Source organism: Triplophysa rosa, linkage group LG19 (genome assembly GCF_024868665.1).
Source record: "Triplophysa rosa linkage group LG19, Trosa_1v2, whole genome shotgun sequence".
Taxonomy (NCBI): domain Eukaryota; kingdom Metazoa; phylum Chordata; class Actinopteri; order Cypriniformes; family Nemacheilidae; genus Triplophysa; species Triplophysa rosa.
In genome coordinates, this window is record NC_079908.1 from 21727041 (window position 1) to 21746708 (window position 19668).

The 19668-nt window shown below is 45.7% G+C and overlaps 2 protein-coding genes across 9 annotated transcripts in view; both read left to right on the forward strand.

Annotated features, from left to right (window-relative positions):
- znf462 (zinc finger protein 462) overlaps positions 1 to 18465 on the forward strand; it is a 36757-nt gene extending 18292 nt beyond the window's left edge. For 6 of the 8 annotated variants that reach the window (XM_057359826.1, XM_057359828.1, XM_057359831.1 and 3 more), the window contains exons 2-13: positions 220 to 476; positions 855 to 6184; positions 6291 to 6428; positions 7874 to 8202; positions 8895 to 9013; positions 12317 to 12499; positions 12856 to 13117; positions 13208 to 13344; positions 13776 to 13999; positions 14087 to 14303; positions 14517 to 14619; positions 16114 to 18465. In XM_057359826.1, coding sequence (XP_057215809.1) covers positions 251 to 476; positions 855 to 6184; positions 6291 to 6428; positions 7874 to 8202; positions 8895 to 9013; positions 12317 to 12499; positions 12856 to 13117; positions 13208 to 13344; positions 13776 to 13999; positions 14087 to 14303; positions 14517 to 14619; positions 16114 to 16291 — 7446 coding nt within the window. In that variant the 5' untranslated portion in view covers positions 220 to 250 and the 3' untranslated portion in view covers positions 16292 to 18465. The remainder of the gene's footprint in view (positions 1 to 219; positions 477 to 854; positions 6185 to 6290; positions 6429 to 7873; positions 8203 to 8894; positions 9014 to 12316; positions 12500 to 12855; positions 13118 to 13207; positions 13345 to 13775; positions 14000 to 14086; positions 14304 to 14516; positions 14620 to 16113) is intronic. The other 2 variants (XM_057359833.1, XM_057359834.1) reach the window with 2 other exon arrangements.
- Positions 1 to 19668, forward strand: part of rad23b (RAD23 homolog B, nucleotide excision repair protein) — a 127001-nt gene that overhangs the window by 93752 nt on the left and 13581 nt on the right. The window lies entirely within an intron of this gene.

A 19668-nucleotide genomic window follows, 5' to 3' on the forward strand; every position in this document is an offset into this window, starting at 1 on the left:
GAAATATATTTAAATTTGCATTCATGCAAAGTTTATCCAAAAGAAACTTCTCGTGCATTCAAGATATCGATTTTTTTGTATTGTCAGTGTGAGAATCAAACCCAAAACACAATGCTCTACATGAACGCTTGTCTGCAGCACTTATATAATATACAGTATATTGTTGTTATTAGTTTTCATTCTGTTGGATGACGTGTTTCTCTCTCTCTCTTTCACCAGGTTTCCCTGATTTTCCAGGGAGTGCTGAGCAATGGAAGTGCTGCAGTGTGATGGCTGTGATTTCCGTGCAGAGTCTAATGATGAGCTGAAGGCGCACATACAAGACGTCCACACGGCTTTCCTACAGCCCACAGAGGTGAGAGAGGACGACGAGTCGCCCCGGAGGTCCAGATCAAACTCCTTAAACTCCCTCAGTCCAATAGAAGATGACGAAGACTCGACCAATAATCATGACAGCTCGATGAAAAAGGACGCAGGTATCAAAATGTGTTGCTTTTATCTTCATTTGGTTCTAGAATTGCCGTATAAAGTTCATAATGTTTTGACATTTATGTATAAATTATTTATGTTGTCTTAACTGAAAAATCTTGCACTGATAGATCTCAAAATATATATCATGTGGTTTTATCTCAAGACACCAGTTATGTTTTTTTGTAAGGCACATTTGTAAAAGCTGTTTAAATGTTATGATTAAAATGAGGCCTAGGCCTGTCTAAATCTAATCCCTGTCCGAGAATCCGCCCCTTGGTGTAATTTTAGAGTGTTTCTCGTTTTCAACTTTTAGAAATAATGAGATTTCTACAAATGTCTCTGACATTGAAATGCTTATTCTGTGTTTGTTTTTTCTGTTTAAGGTCTCCACGCCTTTAACAAAGATCTTGGGCACCTCTCCATTTCAAAACAAACAAAACGTAACCAGTCACCGAAACCTTCGAACAAACCATTAAGCCCCTTTTACCAGTGCAAGTCATGTGTGCGGTACTTCAGATCCAGCTCTCTTCTCAGTGAACACACTAGAAAGGTCCACGGTATCCCCGGAGAAGCTTCGGCAAGCGACGAGAGCTCTTGCAACACTACCAAGCAGACCGTCTGCTCCGTGACCGCACAGGGTGGTGTCGGAACTGTCTTCTCTTGCCAATATTGCACTTATAAATCCCCACACAGAGCACGCCTTCTAAAACACCAGAAGGTGCATCACAAAGATGGTCTGCAGGGGAATTCTCCAGTGGCAGCGAAGGTTCTGGCCATGGACTCTGACGCCTCCTCCGTTGAGGAACAGTGTGAGGAAGAGTCGCAGAGGGATCTTCTAGAACGTCATGTGCTGGAGTCCATGATCAAACCTCAGTCAAGAGGAGGCTTGAACTGTGAATGGTGTGGCTTTCAGACTCAGCAGAGGCAGCAGTTAGCTCATCACATGATGAAGAAGCACCGTAACATGGTGAAGATCATGGCGTCATTGCAGCAGCCCAAGATTCAGGACGGAAGTGCCGGATCCAGCAAGTCTGATTCCGCTTCATCAAGGAGAAGCACTCCCACCTCCAATGTGATGCTGAATGATCTAGCTAGCAGCGAAGGTTCCTCCATAAACGTCACATCAATCAAAGGGCCCTCCGGTAACACAACACTCAAGCCCAATTCAGGGATATCACATCTTCAGTACGCACAGCTCACAGCAAAAATACCCAACAGCACAGGATCTTCCATACTGTCCGAGAGATCGACTTTCGTCACGTCAGATATGTCCAGCTCTGCTGTGGATCTAGATGCCAGCATGTTAAATGATTCCAGAAGCAGTTCAGATGAGGGGCTCTGTGACTTGGATGAGCCCGGTTACACAGAGGTGTGTGAGGATTCCACTAAACTTCTACTTTCGAAAGAGGATAATGACCTGCTGGAGACCAAAGGAGTTCCCTTCAGAAGACACATGAACAGGTTCCAGTGCCCTTTCTGCTCCTTCTTAACCATGCATCGCCGTAGTATTTCACGTCACATCGAAAACATTCATTTGTCTGGTAAAGCTATGGTGTATAAATGTGACGAGTGCCCCTTCCTTTGTACCAACCCGCTAAAACTTGACGCACACAAAAAATGTCACGCTGGATCTTCTGAATGGGGCATCATGGACCTGACCAGTGAAAATCCAGACTTTCAGGCTGAATACCCTGAGCCAGTAAATGGAGGAAACGGCAGCTCTAAAATCAACGGTAAAAAATCCGCTGCAGCAGAAGAGCAGCAGTGTCCTCATCGATGCTCACTGTGTAACTTCTCCACGACAACACTGAAAGGTTTACGTGTCCACCAGCAACACAAACACTCATACTGTGATGGAAGTCAAGTCACGAGTCAAGACGTCTCAGTCAGTGAACAGCACGACTCTGAATCAGAGTCGTGCAGCTCTTCAAGCTTCGTTAAAAAAACGCAAACGTCAATCTTAGGATTTTCAAACAAGAAGCACCTCATTGGGAAAACGGCCAGAAAATCCATCAACGATCTGCCCTTGGATCTTTCTCCTGTCAAAAAAAGGACACGGATTGATGAAATCGCAAATAATCTCCAGAGCAAGATTAGTCAAAGCCAACAGCAGGAAGATGTGATCAATATTGAGGAGATGGACGGTGATGTTGAGGAGAACGGCAATCATGTTGATTTTGAGACGAGCAAGGAGAGAGAAAACATTCGAGGGCAGCGCTACACCTTCAACGCTCAGCCCATTCACGTCAGAGGTCTTCAGACAGAACGAGGTGTTGGCAAAAGAAAGCGCAGCCTGCAGTCCAAGCTCAGCTCAAGAAACCTTCCTGTTCAAGTCACTATTTCTGACGATGAAGACGATTACAGCGCCTCTGCAGAATCTAAAGATGCTCCAGATGGTGTTTATCAGGACAGTATAGAATACACAGGGGAACCTGGGAACCTGTTCTATTGCAAACATTGTGAGTACCAAAACAAGTCTGCCCGCAGCGTGAGCACACATTACCAGAGAATGCACCCTTACATCAAGTTCAGTTTCAGATATATTCTGGATCCAGAGGACCAGAGTGCAGTTTTCCGATGTCTGGAGTGCTTTATTGAATATAACAACTTCAGTGATCTGCAGCAGCACTATATGACACATCATCCAGAAGCAAGCAATGTCCTAAACTTTAACCAACCAGATCTGGTGTACATGTGCCGCTTCTGCTCCTACACGAGCCCAAATGTAAGGAGTCTGATGCCCCATTATCAGAGAATGCACCCTTCAGTGAAGATCAATAATGCTATGATTTTCTCCAGCTACATGGTTGAACAGCCTCAGAAGGGAGCCGCAGAGTCCCAAACGCTGAGAGAAATCTTAAATTCTGGACCCAAGAGTTTCAGCTCCACCTCGTCCGGGTCCAGATCGTCCTCAAGTCCGGCTCTCAAAAGCATCTGCAAAACCTCTGATGCAAGTTTGGAGGCTGAAGCGTTTCGAGAAGGTCTCGGTGGAAACTCAGTGGTGTACGACTGTGATATTTGCTCTTTTTCAAACCCCAACATGCACTCAGTATTAGTCCATTATCAGAAGAAACACCCCGACCAGAAAGCCTCGTACTTCCGCATACAGAAAACCATGCGTGTCGTGTCTGTGGATAGAGCGCAGCCGTCCAGCAACTACAGCTTGTCCAGCACCCCAAAGTCTTCGAATGTTGTCGTGCCTGCAGCTGCGGATGAAGACGTGTACTACTGCAAACACTGCATCTACAACAACCGCTCTGTCGTGGGGGTTCTGGTCCACTACCAAAAACGACATCCAGAGATTAAAGTGACAGCGAAGTACATAAAGCAAGCACCCCCCACCCCGGGACTCATGAAGCTCATGGATGAGTTACAGATCGCCCCACCTAAACAGTTTCTAAAGCAACTGAACAACAATGGAACTGAGGGCGTGAATAATTCCAACGCTAAAGGAGCTTCTGACAAAGGAGAATCTGAAATGCTGTTCTTCTGCCAGCACTGCGACTATGGAAACCGCACTGTGAAGGGGGTGTTGATTCACTACCAGAAGAAGCACAGGGATGTGAAAGCAAATGCTGACCTCGTCCGCAGGCATACGGCTTTAGTTCGAAGTCAAAGAGAGAGAGCTCAGATGATTCAAGCGGGAAGCTCCACTTCCACAGCAACCGTAGCCACAGACGCCGAAAAATCCAAGTCGTTGCGATCTTTGAAGTGCAGACACTGTGTGTACACGTCTCCTTACGTCTACGCCTTGAAAAAGCATCTGAAGAAGGATCATCCTACTGTGAAGGCCACGGCCATGACTATCTTACACTGGGCTTATCAGGATGGTGTGTTGGAGGCTGGTTATCACTGTGAGTGGTGCATATATTCCCACGCCGAACCCAGCGGACTGCTCATGCATTACCAAAGACGCCATCCTGAGCACAACGTCGACTACGCTTACATGGCCAGCAAGCTGTGGGCCGGCCCTGACACCTCCACCAGCAGACCGGCTGGAAACTCTGAAACAAAGCATTACCAGTGCAGAGATTGTGCCTTTGAGGCGTGTTCCATCTGGGATATAACTAACCACTATCAATCGGTCCACCCCTGGGCCATCAAAGGTGACGAGTCTGTCCTCATCGACATCATCAAGGGAAATCAAGCGTCTGACAAGCTTCTCCCACCATTGGCTAAAGGTTCTGTTTCCATGTCCAGTCCATTCAGCAGTCACCAGCAGGAGGAGAGCGTGGTCGAGGGCGTCCACCTGACTCACGAGCGCCACCCCAATGTCATTCTTTCTGCCGCCTCTTCTATCTCCAACAACCCTTACCAGTGCACCGTGTGTTTGTCTGAGTACAACAGTCTGCACGGACTCCTGACCCACTACGGCAAAAAGCACCCGGGCATGAAGGTGAAAGCGGCTGACTTTGCTCAGGAAGCAGACATCAACCCCAGCTCCGTTTACAAGTGCAGACACTGTCCGTACGTCAACTCTCGCATCCATGGAGTTCTCACGCACTACCAGAAACGCCATCCGTCCATCAAAGTTACGGCTGAAGACTTTGCAGATGATGTCGAGCAGATGAACGAAGTGGGAAGCGAAGGGGACGAAAGGTCTAAAACCCAGAGGCAGGGCTATGGTGCATATCGCTGTAAGATGTGTCCTTACACGCACGGCACTTTAGAGAAACTCAAGATACACTATGAGAAATATCATAACCAGCCTGCCTCAGACATGTTCAGATCGAATTCTACTCAATCTCCAGCCGCACGAGACGATTCTGTTGCCGAATGTAGTAACAGCAGTGTGAATGAAGTTTCTGGGGTTTGTGATTATGTCACTCAGTGTGACAGAAACGCAGTCTTTAAATGTCAGCTTTGCAAGTACTTCTGCTCCACACGCAAGGGTATCGCTCGCCACTACCGGATCAAACACAACAACGTCAGAGCTCAGCCTGAGGGGAAGAACAATGTTTTTAAATGTGCCCTCTGCTCCTACACCAACCCCATCCGTAAGGGTCTTGCAGCGCACTACCAGAAAAGACACGACATTGATGCTTACTACACGCACTGCCTGGCGGCGTCCAGAACGGTCAGCGAAAAACCCAGCAAGGTGACTGTGCCCTTGGCACCCGAAACGGAAACCTCAGCGATGAGCGAGGAACTGAAGCAGGCGGTGGACAGACGTAAATGTTCTCTGTGTTCCTTTCAGGCATTCAGCAGGAAGAGTATCGTCTCTCACTACATAAAGCGTCACCCGGGAGTCTTCCCCAAAAAACAGCCCTCCAGCAAACTGGGCCGCTACTTCACTGTGATCTATTCGGACGAGGCAGAGAAGCCTCCACCCGCTGAGGCTGTGGATGTAGTTGAGGTTAAAGATGAGGTGGAACCTGAGGGTGAGGTTGAGTGGCTGCCCTTTAAATGTCTGAAATGTTTCAAGATCTCCTTCAATGCAGCAGAGACGCTGGTGATGCATTACAATGACTGTCACGACAAAGAACTCAAGCGGGACTTTGTCACCATTCTGAGCCCTGCGGAAGACGGGACGGAGCTCTATCAGTGCACGCACTGTGAAAGCAAATTCTTGACCCTTCCAGAACTCGGCGTCCATCTGAGGAACCACAATGAAGATTTCCAGAAAAGAGCCATGAGGCAGGAAAGAAGAAAACAGCTTCAAAGCAAACTGAAGACTACTGCAGAGCCATCAGAAGCCAAAGCAGAGAATAAGGTGAGATACGTACTGCTTCCCGTCAATCCATACCACAGAAACACTTTCTTTAAAGGCCCCGAGTGTGATGGAGCGTGAATGATGCAGTTCCTATGTCATCCTGTAGGTGGAGAGCACAGGTGAGAAGACTCCTGTTGGCTACAGGTGTAACTTCTGCGTGGAGGTCCACTCCACACTCCGAGCCATCTGTAACCACCTGAGGAAACACGTACAGTACGGAGAGGTGAAGGAAGGTCATGTGAAGGTATGAACTAACATTTGAAATAAAGGCGTAGGTGGTTTTCTCCTGCTCAGTTCATTCACAGCGTTGATCTGTTTTTCTCTTTTGAGTTGAAGTTGAAATTCAGCAAATCCTCCAGTGTGTTTCAAAAGACTCTGAGAAGACACAAGAGAGTGCGTTGCATTGATCACATTGCTTAAACTAAGGCGTGCGCGTGTACGTGCATTACAATGGTTTAGTATACAGTAGTTTATTAAGGTGAATGAATAAGTTTGTTTTTTTAACACAACTGTGGTACAGGTATAATGTGATGTAATGTAAAAAGTGAAAGTGTTGTGAGGCCAAGTATGGTGTTCCATACTCGGAATTTGTGCTCTGCATTTAACCCATCCAAGTGCGCACACACACACACACACAGCAGTGAGCAGCCATTGCTGCGTTGCCAGAGGAGCAGTTGGGGGATCGGTGACATGCTCAAGGGTCTCACCTCAGCCGTGGTATTGAAGGTGGAGAGAGCGCTGATCATTCATTCCCCCCACCTACATTTACATTTATGCGTTTGGCAGACGCTTTTATCCAAAGCGACTTGCATTGCATTGTATTATACATTTGTTTCTGACTATGTGCAATCCCCTGGGATCCAACCCATGACCTTGGCATTGCTAGTGTCTGTGTCATGCTCTTACCACTGAGCCACAGGAAAGCCAACAACGCCTACAATCCCTGCTGGTACTGAGGCTCGAACCGGCAACATTTGGGTTACAAGTCCGAGTCTCTAACCATTAGGCCACGGCGAATTGTGATCAGTGTAATGCACTGATGTATCTGATGATCTCAGCCGTGCGGGTGAGGTTCTGTCTGTCTGTTGAGTTGAGTCTTGACATGTAGACAGTTGTTCTATGGAGTGTAAGTGGTTTAGTGTTAGTATTCCACTGACAGTGCCAGGATGCCCACAGGAAGGCCAGGCTTGAGGGTTTGGCACGTGATTCTGAACTAAAGCTCAGGATGAGAGTTGAGGACAGGACACGCTGGATCCTAGAGGGCACTAGAAAGACCCTTCATGAGCTGTGCCATTCTTTACTCCCACTGTTTCTGACCGTTTATACTCTTAAACTGTTTAGATAAAGTTTTTTATCAAGGTCACAAAACATGTCCCAGTCAAAGTAATATAAGCATGTGTATAAAAAGATCATTTATTTATTATTTAAAACAAGATTCAATTACATTGAAATCTCCAATTGTCAACATTCTAATGCAAAAAAAGATTAATACTGTATATGTTTAGTATCTGAATGAGTGTCAACAGTATTGACTGAATTACTCTTCATACTGTATATCATTTCCTCGATCTTATAAAGACAGTAAGATACATATTATATTATTTCTTATTTAGTTTCTCTTGATGATGGTTTTGTGGAAAATCTTCTTGTGCTTGATGTGTGCTTCATTTTTTCTGTTTCCTCCGACAGCAGGAAACTCTGGAGACACCTGTGGCTCATCCTGTGGACACCATCGCCAACGGCAACGCAGAGGATGTGGCCGCCGTGGACAATGACCCTTCACCTCCATCCGCCGTCCCCATGGAGACAGAGGAGTCTGTTCCCGTGGAGACGGTGCCGGCGGATCAGGAGAAGACGCCAGCGGTTCCCGGTCACCCGTGCAGCATGTGTAACCGCATGTTCATGTCCATGCAGGGCCTACGCTCTCATGAGAGGAGTCACTCGGCTGTAGCACTGGTCAACAGAAATGACAAATACAGCTGTCAGTACTGTCAATTCTCCTCTCCCTTCAGACACAAGTGAGTCGCTCTTCTGCATCTTGAAACTTTCATGACATCCGTGCTTTCTTGAGGGGGTTTTACACGGGAAAGATTGAATATAAAGTGAAGTGTCAGGTGTTGTTCCGGTGGAAATGCTGGATATTTTCACAGAGCAGTTTTTGTTTTGGTCTCTGGAGTCAATCCATCTTCACTGGATGTTCTGTGACCCAGAAAGCTGCCGCATTCATGTGCCACACGGGAGCCGGAGATAACACACTCGTTCCCATGATCCCCGTCGGAGACGACTGTTTTGTCAGAGTCTCAGGACAAAAGTGGCATCTTCTGGATGTTATCATTACACGTCTCTCTGACGCTGTCCTTGTGGAGTCATTCAGACGTTCTGGATCTTTCCAGAGCTTTTGTTGTTAGCAGACACGCATGACTTTGAGTTAGCACTCGTTTTCGTTGGCCACCGGTCTGTCTGACACACACACTATTGAGGGTTCATGAATATAAATGTTGTTTTTAATAGTGTGTTGACCATTAGGCCATGACTATTATCTTTTATGTTGATTTGATGTGCTTCTGTTTTTCAATCACATTGTGATGTGTGTGTGTGTGTGTGTGTGTGTGTGTGTGTGTGTGTGTGTGTGTGTGTGTGTGTGTGTGTGTGTGTGTGTGTGTGTGTGTGTGTGTGTGTATTCATCTGTGTGCATTGTTTTTTTCTCCAGTTTGGATCGTCATGTTCAGTCTCACCACGGACATCAGAAACCGTTTCGCTGCAAGTTGTGTTCCTTTAAATCCTCGTACCTGAGTCGCCTGAAGAGTCACCTGCACAAAGCACACGCAGGTGAGATCACACGCACGCATACACACACACACACACACACACACGTTGGGTTTCCATGTTTTATGAGGACATTCCATAGACGCAATGGTTTTTATACTGTACAAACTGTATCTCATATTCCCTACCCCTAACCCTAACAATCACACACAACTGTCTGCTCTTTTACAGTTTCACAAAAGTTCATTCTGTATGATTTATAAGCTTGTTTCCTCATGGGGACAAAAAAATGTCCCCACAAGGACAAGGATTTTGGTGTTGAGTTGCGTGGTGTTGAGTTGCGTGGTGTTGAGTTGCGTGGTGTTGAGTTGCTTGGTGTTGAGTTGCGTGGTGTTGAGTTGCGTGGTGTTGAGTTGCGTGGTGTTGAGTTGCGTGGTGTTGAGTTGCGTGGTGTTGAGTTGCGTGGTGTTGAGTTGCGTGGTGTTGAGTTGCGTGGTGTTGAGTTGCGTGGTGTTGAGTTGCGTGGTGTTGTGTTTAGACATATGCCCGGTTAACCGAAAATATATATCATGTGATTTATGCACAATTTGTGAGTGCAGTACGGTAAAATGCTGCTGCATCCGAAAGCCAGAGGGCGCTCTCGTGCAGAAACTCCAAATACGCACTGCAGAAGAAGACCATAACACAAGTAGTTCTAGGAAATGCCTAAGGACATGTTTTCATCACTGATCCTCAATCCTCCTCAGGTATTTTTATGATAATAAAGTATATTTATAATGATCGTGTTTGACGGGTGTTGCTTTTTTAAATGCACGTTATAAGCGACTTAAACTCGCACTGCTTTTAGATCGAGCAGCATTTTCTACTGATCCCAGAGCCGTGCTTCACGGACAAGCGACGCATCAATAAAGTAATCGATATTTTGCATTATGGCAGCCAGCTCGGTTTCAGCAGGATTTAGTGGTAACCGCGGTTAACCGGGCAGATGTCTAGTGGTGTTGTGTTGAGTGGTGTTGTGTTGAGTTGAGTGGTGTTGCGTTGAGTGGTGTTGCGTTGAGTGGTGTTGCGTTGAGTGGTGCTGCGTTGAGTGGTGCTGCGTTGAGTGGTGTTGAGTTGAGTTGAGTGGTGTTGAGTTGAGTGGTGTTGAGTTGAGTTGAGTGGTGTTGAGTTGAGTGGTGTGGTGTTGAGTGGAGTGTACTGTGTGTTGGGTTATGCTGAGTTGTGTTGTTGTGTTGAGTTGTGTTGTTGTGCTGAGTTGAAGTGTACTGTGTGTTGGGTTATGCTGAGTTGTGTTGAGTTGTGTTGTTGTGCTGAGTTGTGTTGTTGTGTTGCGTTGTGTTGTTGTGCTGAGTTGAAGTGTACTGAGTTGGTCGTGTTATGTTGAGTTGTAGCGTTTTGTTGTGTTGTTGTGTGTGATGCGGTGCTGTAGTGCGAAGTGGCCGTTTGTTGGGTTATGTTGAGTTGTGTTGTTGTGTTGAGTTGTGTTGTTGTGCTGAGTTGAAGTGTACTGTGTGTTGGGTTATGCTGAGTTGTGTTGTTGTGTTGAGTTGTGTTGTTGTGCTGAGTTGAAGTGTACTGTGTGTTGGGTTATGCTGAGTTGTGTTGAGTTGTGTTGTTGTGCTGAGTTGTGTTGTTGTGTTGCGTTGAGTTAGCTGTGTGGAGTTGAAGTGTACTGTGTCTTTGTTGGTGTTGAGTTGTTGTGCGGTGTTGTGCTGTTGTGGGAGTGTACTGTGTGTTGTGTGCTATGTTGTCGTGTTGTTGTGTTGAGTTGTGTTGTTGTGCTGAGTTGAAGTGTACTGTGTGTTGGGTTATGCTGAGTTGTGTTGTTGTGTTGAGTTGTGTTGTTGTGCTGAGTTGAAGTGTACTGTGTGTTGGGTTAAGCGGTGTTGTGTTATGCGGAGTTGTTGTGCTGTGTGTTGTTGTGTTGAGTCTTGTTGTGTCGTGAGTTGAACATACTGACTGTGTGTTGACGATGTTGAGTTGAGCTTTGTTGTGTTGTGTTGTTGAGTTTAGTTGGTGCTGTTGATGTGATCAGTGTGTTAGCGATGCTGAGTTGTGTTGTTGTGTTGAGTTGTGTTGTTGTGCTGAGTTGAAGTGTACTGTGTGTTGGGTTATGCTGAGTTGTGTTGAGTTGTGTTGTTGTGCTGAGTTGTGTTGTTGTGTTGCGTTGTGTTGTTGTGCTGAGTTGAAGTGTACTGTGTGTTGTGTTGTGTTGAGTTGTTGTGTTGTGTTGTGTTGTTGTGTTGAGTTGTGTTGTTGTGCTGAGTTGTGTTGTTGTGTTGTTGGGTTGGGTTGTGTTGTGTTGGGTTGTGTCGTTTTGTGCTGTGTTGTGTTGGGTTGTGTTGTTTTGTGCTGTGCTGTGTTGTGTTTGTGTTGTGTTGTGTTGTGCTGTGTTGTGTTGTGTTGTGTTGTTTTGTTTTGTGCTGTGCTGTGTTGGGTTGTGTTGTGTTGTGTTGTGTTGTGTTGTGTTGTTTTGTGCTGTGTTGTGTTGTGTTGTGTTGTGTTGTGTTGTTTTGTGCTGTGTTGTGTTGTGTTGTGTTGAGCGGTGTTTGTTGGAGCGTGTTGAGTGGAGCGGTGGTTGAGTGGAGCGGTGTTGATGGAGCGGTGTGATGGAGCGGTGTTGGTGGAGCGGTGTTGGTGGGCGGTGGTTGAGTTTTGGGTGGTTGAGTTGGTGGCGGGTGTTGAGTTGGGCGGTGTTGAGTTTGAGGCGGTGTTTGGAGTTTGGCGGTGTTGAGTTGGTGTTGAGTGAGCGGTGTTGTGGTTTGAGGAGCGGTGTTTGAGTGGAGCGGTGTTGAAGTTGGAGCGGTGTTGAGTTGGGGCGGTGTTGAGTTGGGCGGTGTTGAGTTGGGCGGTGTCTGAGTTGGGGGTTACTGGGGTGTTGAGTTGGGCGGTTGTTGAGTTGGGCGGCTGTTGTGTTGGGCGGTGTTGAAGTTGGGGCGGTGTTGGTGTTGGGCGTGTTGTGTTGGGCGGTGTTGTGTTGGGGCGGCGGTGTTGAGTTGAGCGGCGCAGTCGTGTTGCGTTGTGCGGGTGTTGCGTTGTGCGGCGCGTGTTGCGTTGTGCGGGGGTGTTTGCGTTGGCGTGTGGGTGAGTTTGCGTGGGTTGCGTTGAGTTGTGGTCGTGCGTGAGTTGAGCGGTGTTGGCGTTGAGTTGGAGCGGTGTTGCGTTGAGTTGAGCGGTGTTGCGTTGAGTTGAGCGGTGTTGCGTTGAGTTGAGCGGTGTTGCGTTGAGTTGAGCGGTGTTGCGTTGAGTTGAGCGGTGTTGCGTTGAGTTGAGCGGTGTTGCGTTGAGCGGTGTTGTTGAGTTGCTGTAAATACAGAGATGATGTAGACAGACATTAGAAGTGACCTGGTTTGTTGTTGTTTTCAGGTGAACACACATATAAATGCCTGTCGTGTCCGTTCTCCACCACCACCATCAGTCAGCTGAAAGAACATTCACTGCAGGAACACGGAGAGACGCTGACGCTTCCCAAACTCAGAGCTGGAGCCGCTCTCCGATCCACACGACCCAATGCCGAACAATCACCCCCCCTTCACCCACAATGCAACGGTGAGATCAGAGGATCTGACAGTGTTCAAGCATGTCTTTAAGAGCAGAAAGTTTGGAGCGTCAGTGTTTTTCTCACGCTGAGATGAGTTTGTGGTTTTGGTGTTGTTTCAGAAGCTGATGTACAGCTGCTCGATACAGCCCATAATTCATATTCAGTGTGAGCAGCTGATGTGATGTTCATGTTATCAGATCTCCGATACATTCAAGCGTCATACAATTAAAAACCGAACATAGACGGAGCCGTGTTGTCCCGACACAAACACGAGGAAGAGTTTTCTGTGACATTCTCCCCGACACACGTGTGAATGTTTATTGTTGTCATGGTGACGGCTGATCTCTGTCTCTCTGGGTCTCAGAGGCCGGTGGGTATCTGGAGCCGACAGACGTTCAGCAGCAGTTGAGTCACTTCCAGCTGGCGTCTCGTGTTCAGAGCGACGTGTCGTCCAGCCCGTCTGCAGAGGGTCCCGTGGCTCCCCCCCGACCCGACATCATCCTCACCTGTGAGTTCTGTGAGTTCAGCTCTGGTTACATGCAGAGTCTGCGCAGACATTACCGCGACCGGCACGGCGGGAAGAAGCTCTTTAAATGCAAGGACTGCTCGTTCTTTACCTGCTACAAGTAAGAACAACCACCACCTTTAGCATTTCAGAGATGTCCAGAATGTGTGCCACTCATTTCTGTCTGTCTGTCTGTCTGCTTGTGTTTCAGATCCACGTTCACGCTGCATGTGGAGGGCGGTCACTCCAGCAGTCCTGAGGAGATTCCTAAAGATCTGCGCTGTCCGTTCTGTCTGTATCACACCAAACACAAGAGCAGCATGATCGATCACATCGTCCTGCACAGAGGTGAGCATCACACCCCATCACATCTGATCACCTCGCAATCTTAAAGGAACAGGTCACCCAAAAAAGACAAATTCTTATAGTTCCAAACCTGTACAAATGCTTTGCTGAACACAAGGAAAGATATTTGGAAGAATGTCAGTAACCAAACAGATCTCATCCCCCATTGACTGCCATAGTATTTATTTTCCCTGGTATCGCAGTCAATGGGGGATGAGATCTGTTTGGTTACTGACATTCTTCCAAATATCTTCCTTTGTGTTTAGCAGGACATTCTTCCAAATATCTTCCTCTGTGTTTAGCAGAACAAAGACATTTATGCAGGTTTAGAACAAATTGATGGTGAGTAAATGGTGACAGAACTGTCCCTTTAATACAGAATAAAAGTCCAACTTTCTCTTGTTCATTGATTCTGTGTGTGTGTGATTCCTCAGAGGAGCGTGTGGTACCGCTGGAGGTGTCGCGCTCAAAGCTGTCTCGTCGTCTGGAGGGCGTGGTTTTCCGCTGTCATAAATGCACCTTCACGTGTTCCAGCGAGCAGAACCTCCAGCAGCACGTGGAGAAACACGAGGAACTGAAGCCGTATCAGTGTCAGCTGTGCTACTACGACAGCAAACTCCTGCACGAGCTGGAGATTCACCTGCAACACGAGCACAAGGTCAGTCACGTCATCACATCACGTCGGTCATGTTAATAAACAACATGTGATGTCATGCTGACCTCAGTCTGACCCTTCGCACGACAGGTGATCCGTAACTTGGAGCTGGTGGGCCGGGTGAACCTGGATCAGCTGGGGCTGCTGAAGGAGAAACTGAAGGAGACGAGCGGCAGTGAGGAAGAGGAGAGAGAGGACGCAGAGACTGCAGAGGAAGAGGAGCTGATGGATGAGCAGGATGAGGACGAGGAGGAGGAGATGACTGACAGTCGACAGGAGGAGTCCAGCCACACCACAGATGTGACGGGTATATCACACACGTCATGATTCCTTTCTCTTCAAAATGAGATCAAATGAGTTCTTGAGAAGGATGCTTAAACCGTTTGTTCACTAGCATCAGCTAAATGAAACGCATGCTAATAATTGGTCATGAATAATAGTCATAAAAACGTCAAGAGCTTTGTTCTAAAATGGAGCGGAAATCAATATTGATGTGTTTTCTGTCGTCATGGCAACGCAGGCGTTCCGGAGTCTCCGGAAGTGAAGCGTTATCCATGCGAGTTCTGCGGCCGAACGTTCACGCTCAGCACGGAATGGGAACGTCACGTCCTTCGGCACGGCATGTGAGTCTCTTCCTCACTTACACAGTGTCTTCACCAGATGCGGCGCGATGCGACACCACAAAAGGCAATAGAACGCATTAGAACCCATTATAATTTGACATTTTGTCCACACTGGAGGTGGCGCGGCGCAACAATCCCATCAAAACAAGCCGTCGCGTCCGATGTAGACACTGTGTTCTGAGTGCGTATACATCCACAAAATAGACGGAAATCTATCTATAATCAGCTTAAAAAGAAACCAGTTTTCACGTGTTTACATGCATAGTAATAAACCGGCTACACATAAAACTGCGTTTACATGGAAGTTTGAGACTTGCCGGGTTTCTCGCGTGCAGTGACGTCACCGTCGATAGTCTGTTTAGTTATTAAAAATGCAGCGGGAAATGGGTCAGAAGCTGTATTTTTATATCTCTTCTCATGTCCGCAGTAACTGCATATGCAACATTAGTTCTTCGTGTTGACGTTCCTACATCAACTGCATGATTCCAGAGTGGACTTTTATGCGTTATTTTACTATTACTTCCGTTTGGGACTTTTACTTTTGAGCTGTCAGACATGCGCACATAAACACAACTGAGAGAAACCCGGTAAAGGCGTTTACATGCGGCTCTCACTAGATCCTTTGTGTTTCGAGTCAGATCCGTGGGCGTGGCTTGTTGGTTTTGACTAAATCTTTGGCGTTTCGAGTCTTACGAAACCTTTACCCTAACCCACACCCTAGCCATCTAAACTAACTATGATTGTTCAAATTGACGAAAAAACACGTTTGGGTGATGACGTCAGACTCAAAACACCAAGGATTTAGTGAGATGCAGCGTGAAATCGGAGTAATGGACAAAAACGACCTCTGCCGAACGGGTTCTGCTCACGCCGTTTATGAGCTTTCCCCGATAAAAGAAAACCGTTTTACACGTTTACATGACCTACATGTTATCANCGGACTTTTATGCGTTATTTTACTATTACTTCCGTTTGGGACTTTTACTTTTGAGCTGTCAGACATGCGCACATAAACACAACTGAGAGAAACCCGGTAAAGGCGTTTACATGCGGCTCTCACTAGATCCTTTGTGTTTCGAGTCAGATCCGTGGGCGTGGCTTGTTGGTTTTGACTAAATCTTTGGCGTTTCGAGTCTTACGAAACCTTTACCCTAACCCACACCCTAGCCATCTAAACTAACTATGATTGTTCAAATTGACGAAAAAACACGTTTGGGTGATGACGTCAGACTCAAAACACCAAGGATTTAGTGAGATGCAGCGTGAAATCGGAGTAATGGACAAAAACGACCTCTGCCGAACGGGTTCTGCTCACGCCGTTTATGAGCTTTCCCCGATAAAAGAAAACCGTTTTACACGTTTACATGACCTACATGTTATCAGCATATTAAGCATAATCGGAGTAAGACTCTGCATGTAAACGCACATGGTTTCTCCTCTGTTTAATCTCATCTGAGCCGGCGGAGGCACTGAAGAGATCTCTTGTGTTTTTAGGACTGTTAACGGCAGCAAGAAGGACGGCAGTCCGTCATCAACTCTGCCTCTGATTGGTCCTGTGTCCGTGACTGACAGAGGCCTGGACCTATCCAGTAACACTGTGGATGCTGAGAGGACGCATCAGTCTGACCCGCAGGACGTCAAAGAGATGCTGGAGACCAAAAACAACCCTTAAGAGGCTAAAGGAAAGCTGTAGAGTCCTCAGTGACGTGCTTCAGAATGGTGGTTCGTTTGAATGTTTGTCTGTTCTTGTTCATTTGCTTTGTTGCAGAACAACATCGGCTGCTGCGTTAATATTCCATGAAAAAGCTACGTTTGTGGAAAGTAATCGCCGCGTTAAACATTGAGGTCCTTCATGTTTGTTTAGTTGCTCAATCTTACACTGAATTTTTACAAAGTGTGTCTTGGTCCCTCAGGACAGATGTTGATATATTGGTAACCAATAGTGAATGACACTGGCAGGCGAATATTCCGATGGGATTCCGGGTGGAACACGATCCTCTTGATGGAATCACGTGAAGCTGTTTTTACTTCAAGCACTTTTTATCGCGTTCATTTATTTAAAACTGTGTAACAGTGATTCGCGTATACGGTTAACACACAATAAAGATGATGTACAGGTAACGTACAGATAATGTGAGTAAAGGAACGTCTTCCACGGCAGTGAACTGACACACACACACACGCTGATAGTCTTGAAGACGGTGTGTGTGTGTGTGTGTGTGTGTGTGTGTGTGTGTGTTTCACATTTATGATACGAGCTCTGAGCTTTAAAAACACACACCCGCCGTATTCTCTCTCCACGAGGACTCGACCCGGTCCATCGGAATGACGCCTGACGGTTTCAGTTTTTGACATTTTAGCCTTGTGTTAATCTTCCTGTAGCTGAATTCCTTGAGGAATATTCTCATCTTATTTATCTGGATGTCACAAGTTTGTTTTAATGAAGATTTTAGAGAATCAAAACGTTCCCCAAAAAACCTTGTAGCAAATTGCTACTTTTGAAGACTTTGTATTGCTCTGGATTTCCCAACAAACGCTTCACTTTACAAACAGAAACACATTCAGATCCAGACGTGCAGAGAATCTCAGATGTTGACACAGCAGCTGTTTCTCATTGCCTGATCTTACCTGAACTTTTAAAGGAATATTCCACGTTCACGTGTTATTTATTGACATACCACAGAAAATCATGTTGGTTATAAAGTAATGTGAAGGGAAACCTGGTGTGTGCAGTGATCACGCCGATGACGAAACGTGTTTAAATTACGACACGCAGCATATAAATGAATCATTCTGAATGACTGTAAAGCCGAGTTGAAGGTTTTCTGCGTAATGTCACGGATCGATTGAATCAGGAATATTTCTTTGAAATGATGAAGAAATGGCAGAATGAAAGTTTGAAATCACTTCCAAAGCTTGTCACCCGTTTGCGTTTCTGTATGTTGACATGAGATAAATTCATATGGCAGTTGTACAATAAGGCTGAGATTGAATGTGACGGACGATGCTGCTGGAAAACCCCAAAGCCTTATATCAGACTCCAGATGCTTCCGTCCAGAAGCAGAAGAAATTCTTTCTCCATGATAACCACGAGCCATGACGTCCAGAAAACCTTTCGACCAAAAGTAGCCCGAGATATGATTGTGTTTCTCGAGCAATGACTGAACATTGCTGTGAGGAAACCCAGCGGCCTTCTGGGTAATGTCGTGCATGCCGTTTCACAGCCAAACTCCTCATTCATACGTGTTTCAAACTGTGCTGTTGCAGAAAGTTCATTTAAATGTTGTTCTGATATTTAACTTGAAGAAAAAAACTGAAGAATAGAAAGAAAAATACAAAACCAATAGAATAATGTTTGTTTTTAGCTCTCCACTGTTCAATGCTGTTGTAAATTGTCTGGTTAAGAAAAAGAATAATAATAAAAAACAACAACTCCTCCTTTTGTACCTTTGAGAGTCCTTCCGTTTCCTTCATAAGGAGCAGCTCAGCCTTTCTGAAAGAAACCCCACGACGTAGAGAATCATCAAAGAAATAAGCTTTTGACATGCTGTGGTAACACACTGGATATATACAGTATATATGTGTATATATATGCTTTAGTTTTTATGGGTTCCCTTTAATTCTCTCTCTCTCGTACTGTTAAAGGTGCATCATAGTTGAACTTTAACCTCCTCTTCTCCATTTGGCCTTCTGTGACAATAATCCTGATGATTTCTGACGGTTGCTTGTGATGTCGACTAGACTGGTTGTTTACGGTTTTATTCCTTTGGTTTTCTCTATATTCTGTAAATATTGTAATTCATTGTCTTTTTTTAACTTGGTAATAAAGTTATCAGATAACGTAAACTTCTTCTGTTTGCTCAATGGCGTGATGCTTGTTCTAAATTAAATTCAACTCGATTCAAATGTTTTTTATATGTACAGTTTACAAGAAAAACCGGATTGGACGCACGCACGCACGCACGCACACACACACACACACACACACAGCATAACCCTTCTGTGTGAAACACCAGTGAATGATCAAACGTCTGCTAGCCAGGGACTGGAACATGAATCATCCTCCTCAAATTCTTCAATAGACTCGGGCCTATCGGACATGGTTTTATTTGCACTGTATATATTATCATTCTCAAATCATCAAGATATCAGAGCTAAATGTATTAAAAGAAAAAAAGAATTGATCTGCCCTAAAGTGTGGTTTGCAAAAGTTGAAAACGATAATCTTAAAAACACTTCTGTTTTAATTCTAGAGAATACAACTATCAAACTAAGAAGTGAAAGATATTTGAGTTCAAGCAGACAATCTCTCTCAGAATAACGCATTCACATGATAAAACGAAGACTTCTTTTTCAATCATTGACCTTCATGAGACGTGAGGAATGAGGTTCAGCTCTCAAATCCTCTGCTGCTGTTATTATGCTCCTCACGAGAGACGGATGCTGAAACACGGGCACAGGACAAAATAAATGCTTCTGTGTTGAAGGACACAAGTCTTAGAAGTCAGAAATCTAGCGGAGATGGTGAAAGTCCACGTGCAGCTCAGATGATAATCCTGATAAAACCCCACAGAGACATCGGCTCCTCTTTATTCTCGCGCTTCATTTTCTGAATTTCACAAACAGCACATGAAGTGAGGACGGAGTGTTTGTGTTCGAGCATTTGAAGCGCGAGTGTTTTGAACAATATTTCTTCTTCAGGGTCACAGAGGACAAAGACGCCAGCTGCTGTGGACAGACACATCGTCTGTCTGTCTGTCTGTGAAGTGGATGACAAGCATTCAGATTTAGTGAAATCAGTGATAGCTGTATGTTTGACCTTCACATGTCACAATAAAAAACATAAAGCTCTTACAAATGATTCTTTCCACATTCCTCACAGAAAACAGAGTTTCCCCTTAACACATGAAAAACGGGTGAAAATCATATACCAATCAATATTCACTATTTCGCAGAGGTGGACGAAGTACACAACTTCCTTACTTGAGTGAAAGTACAGATACTACTGGTCAAATATTACTCCACTACAAGTAAAAGTTGTAAAGACAG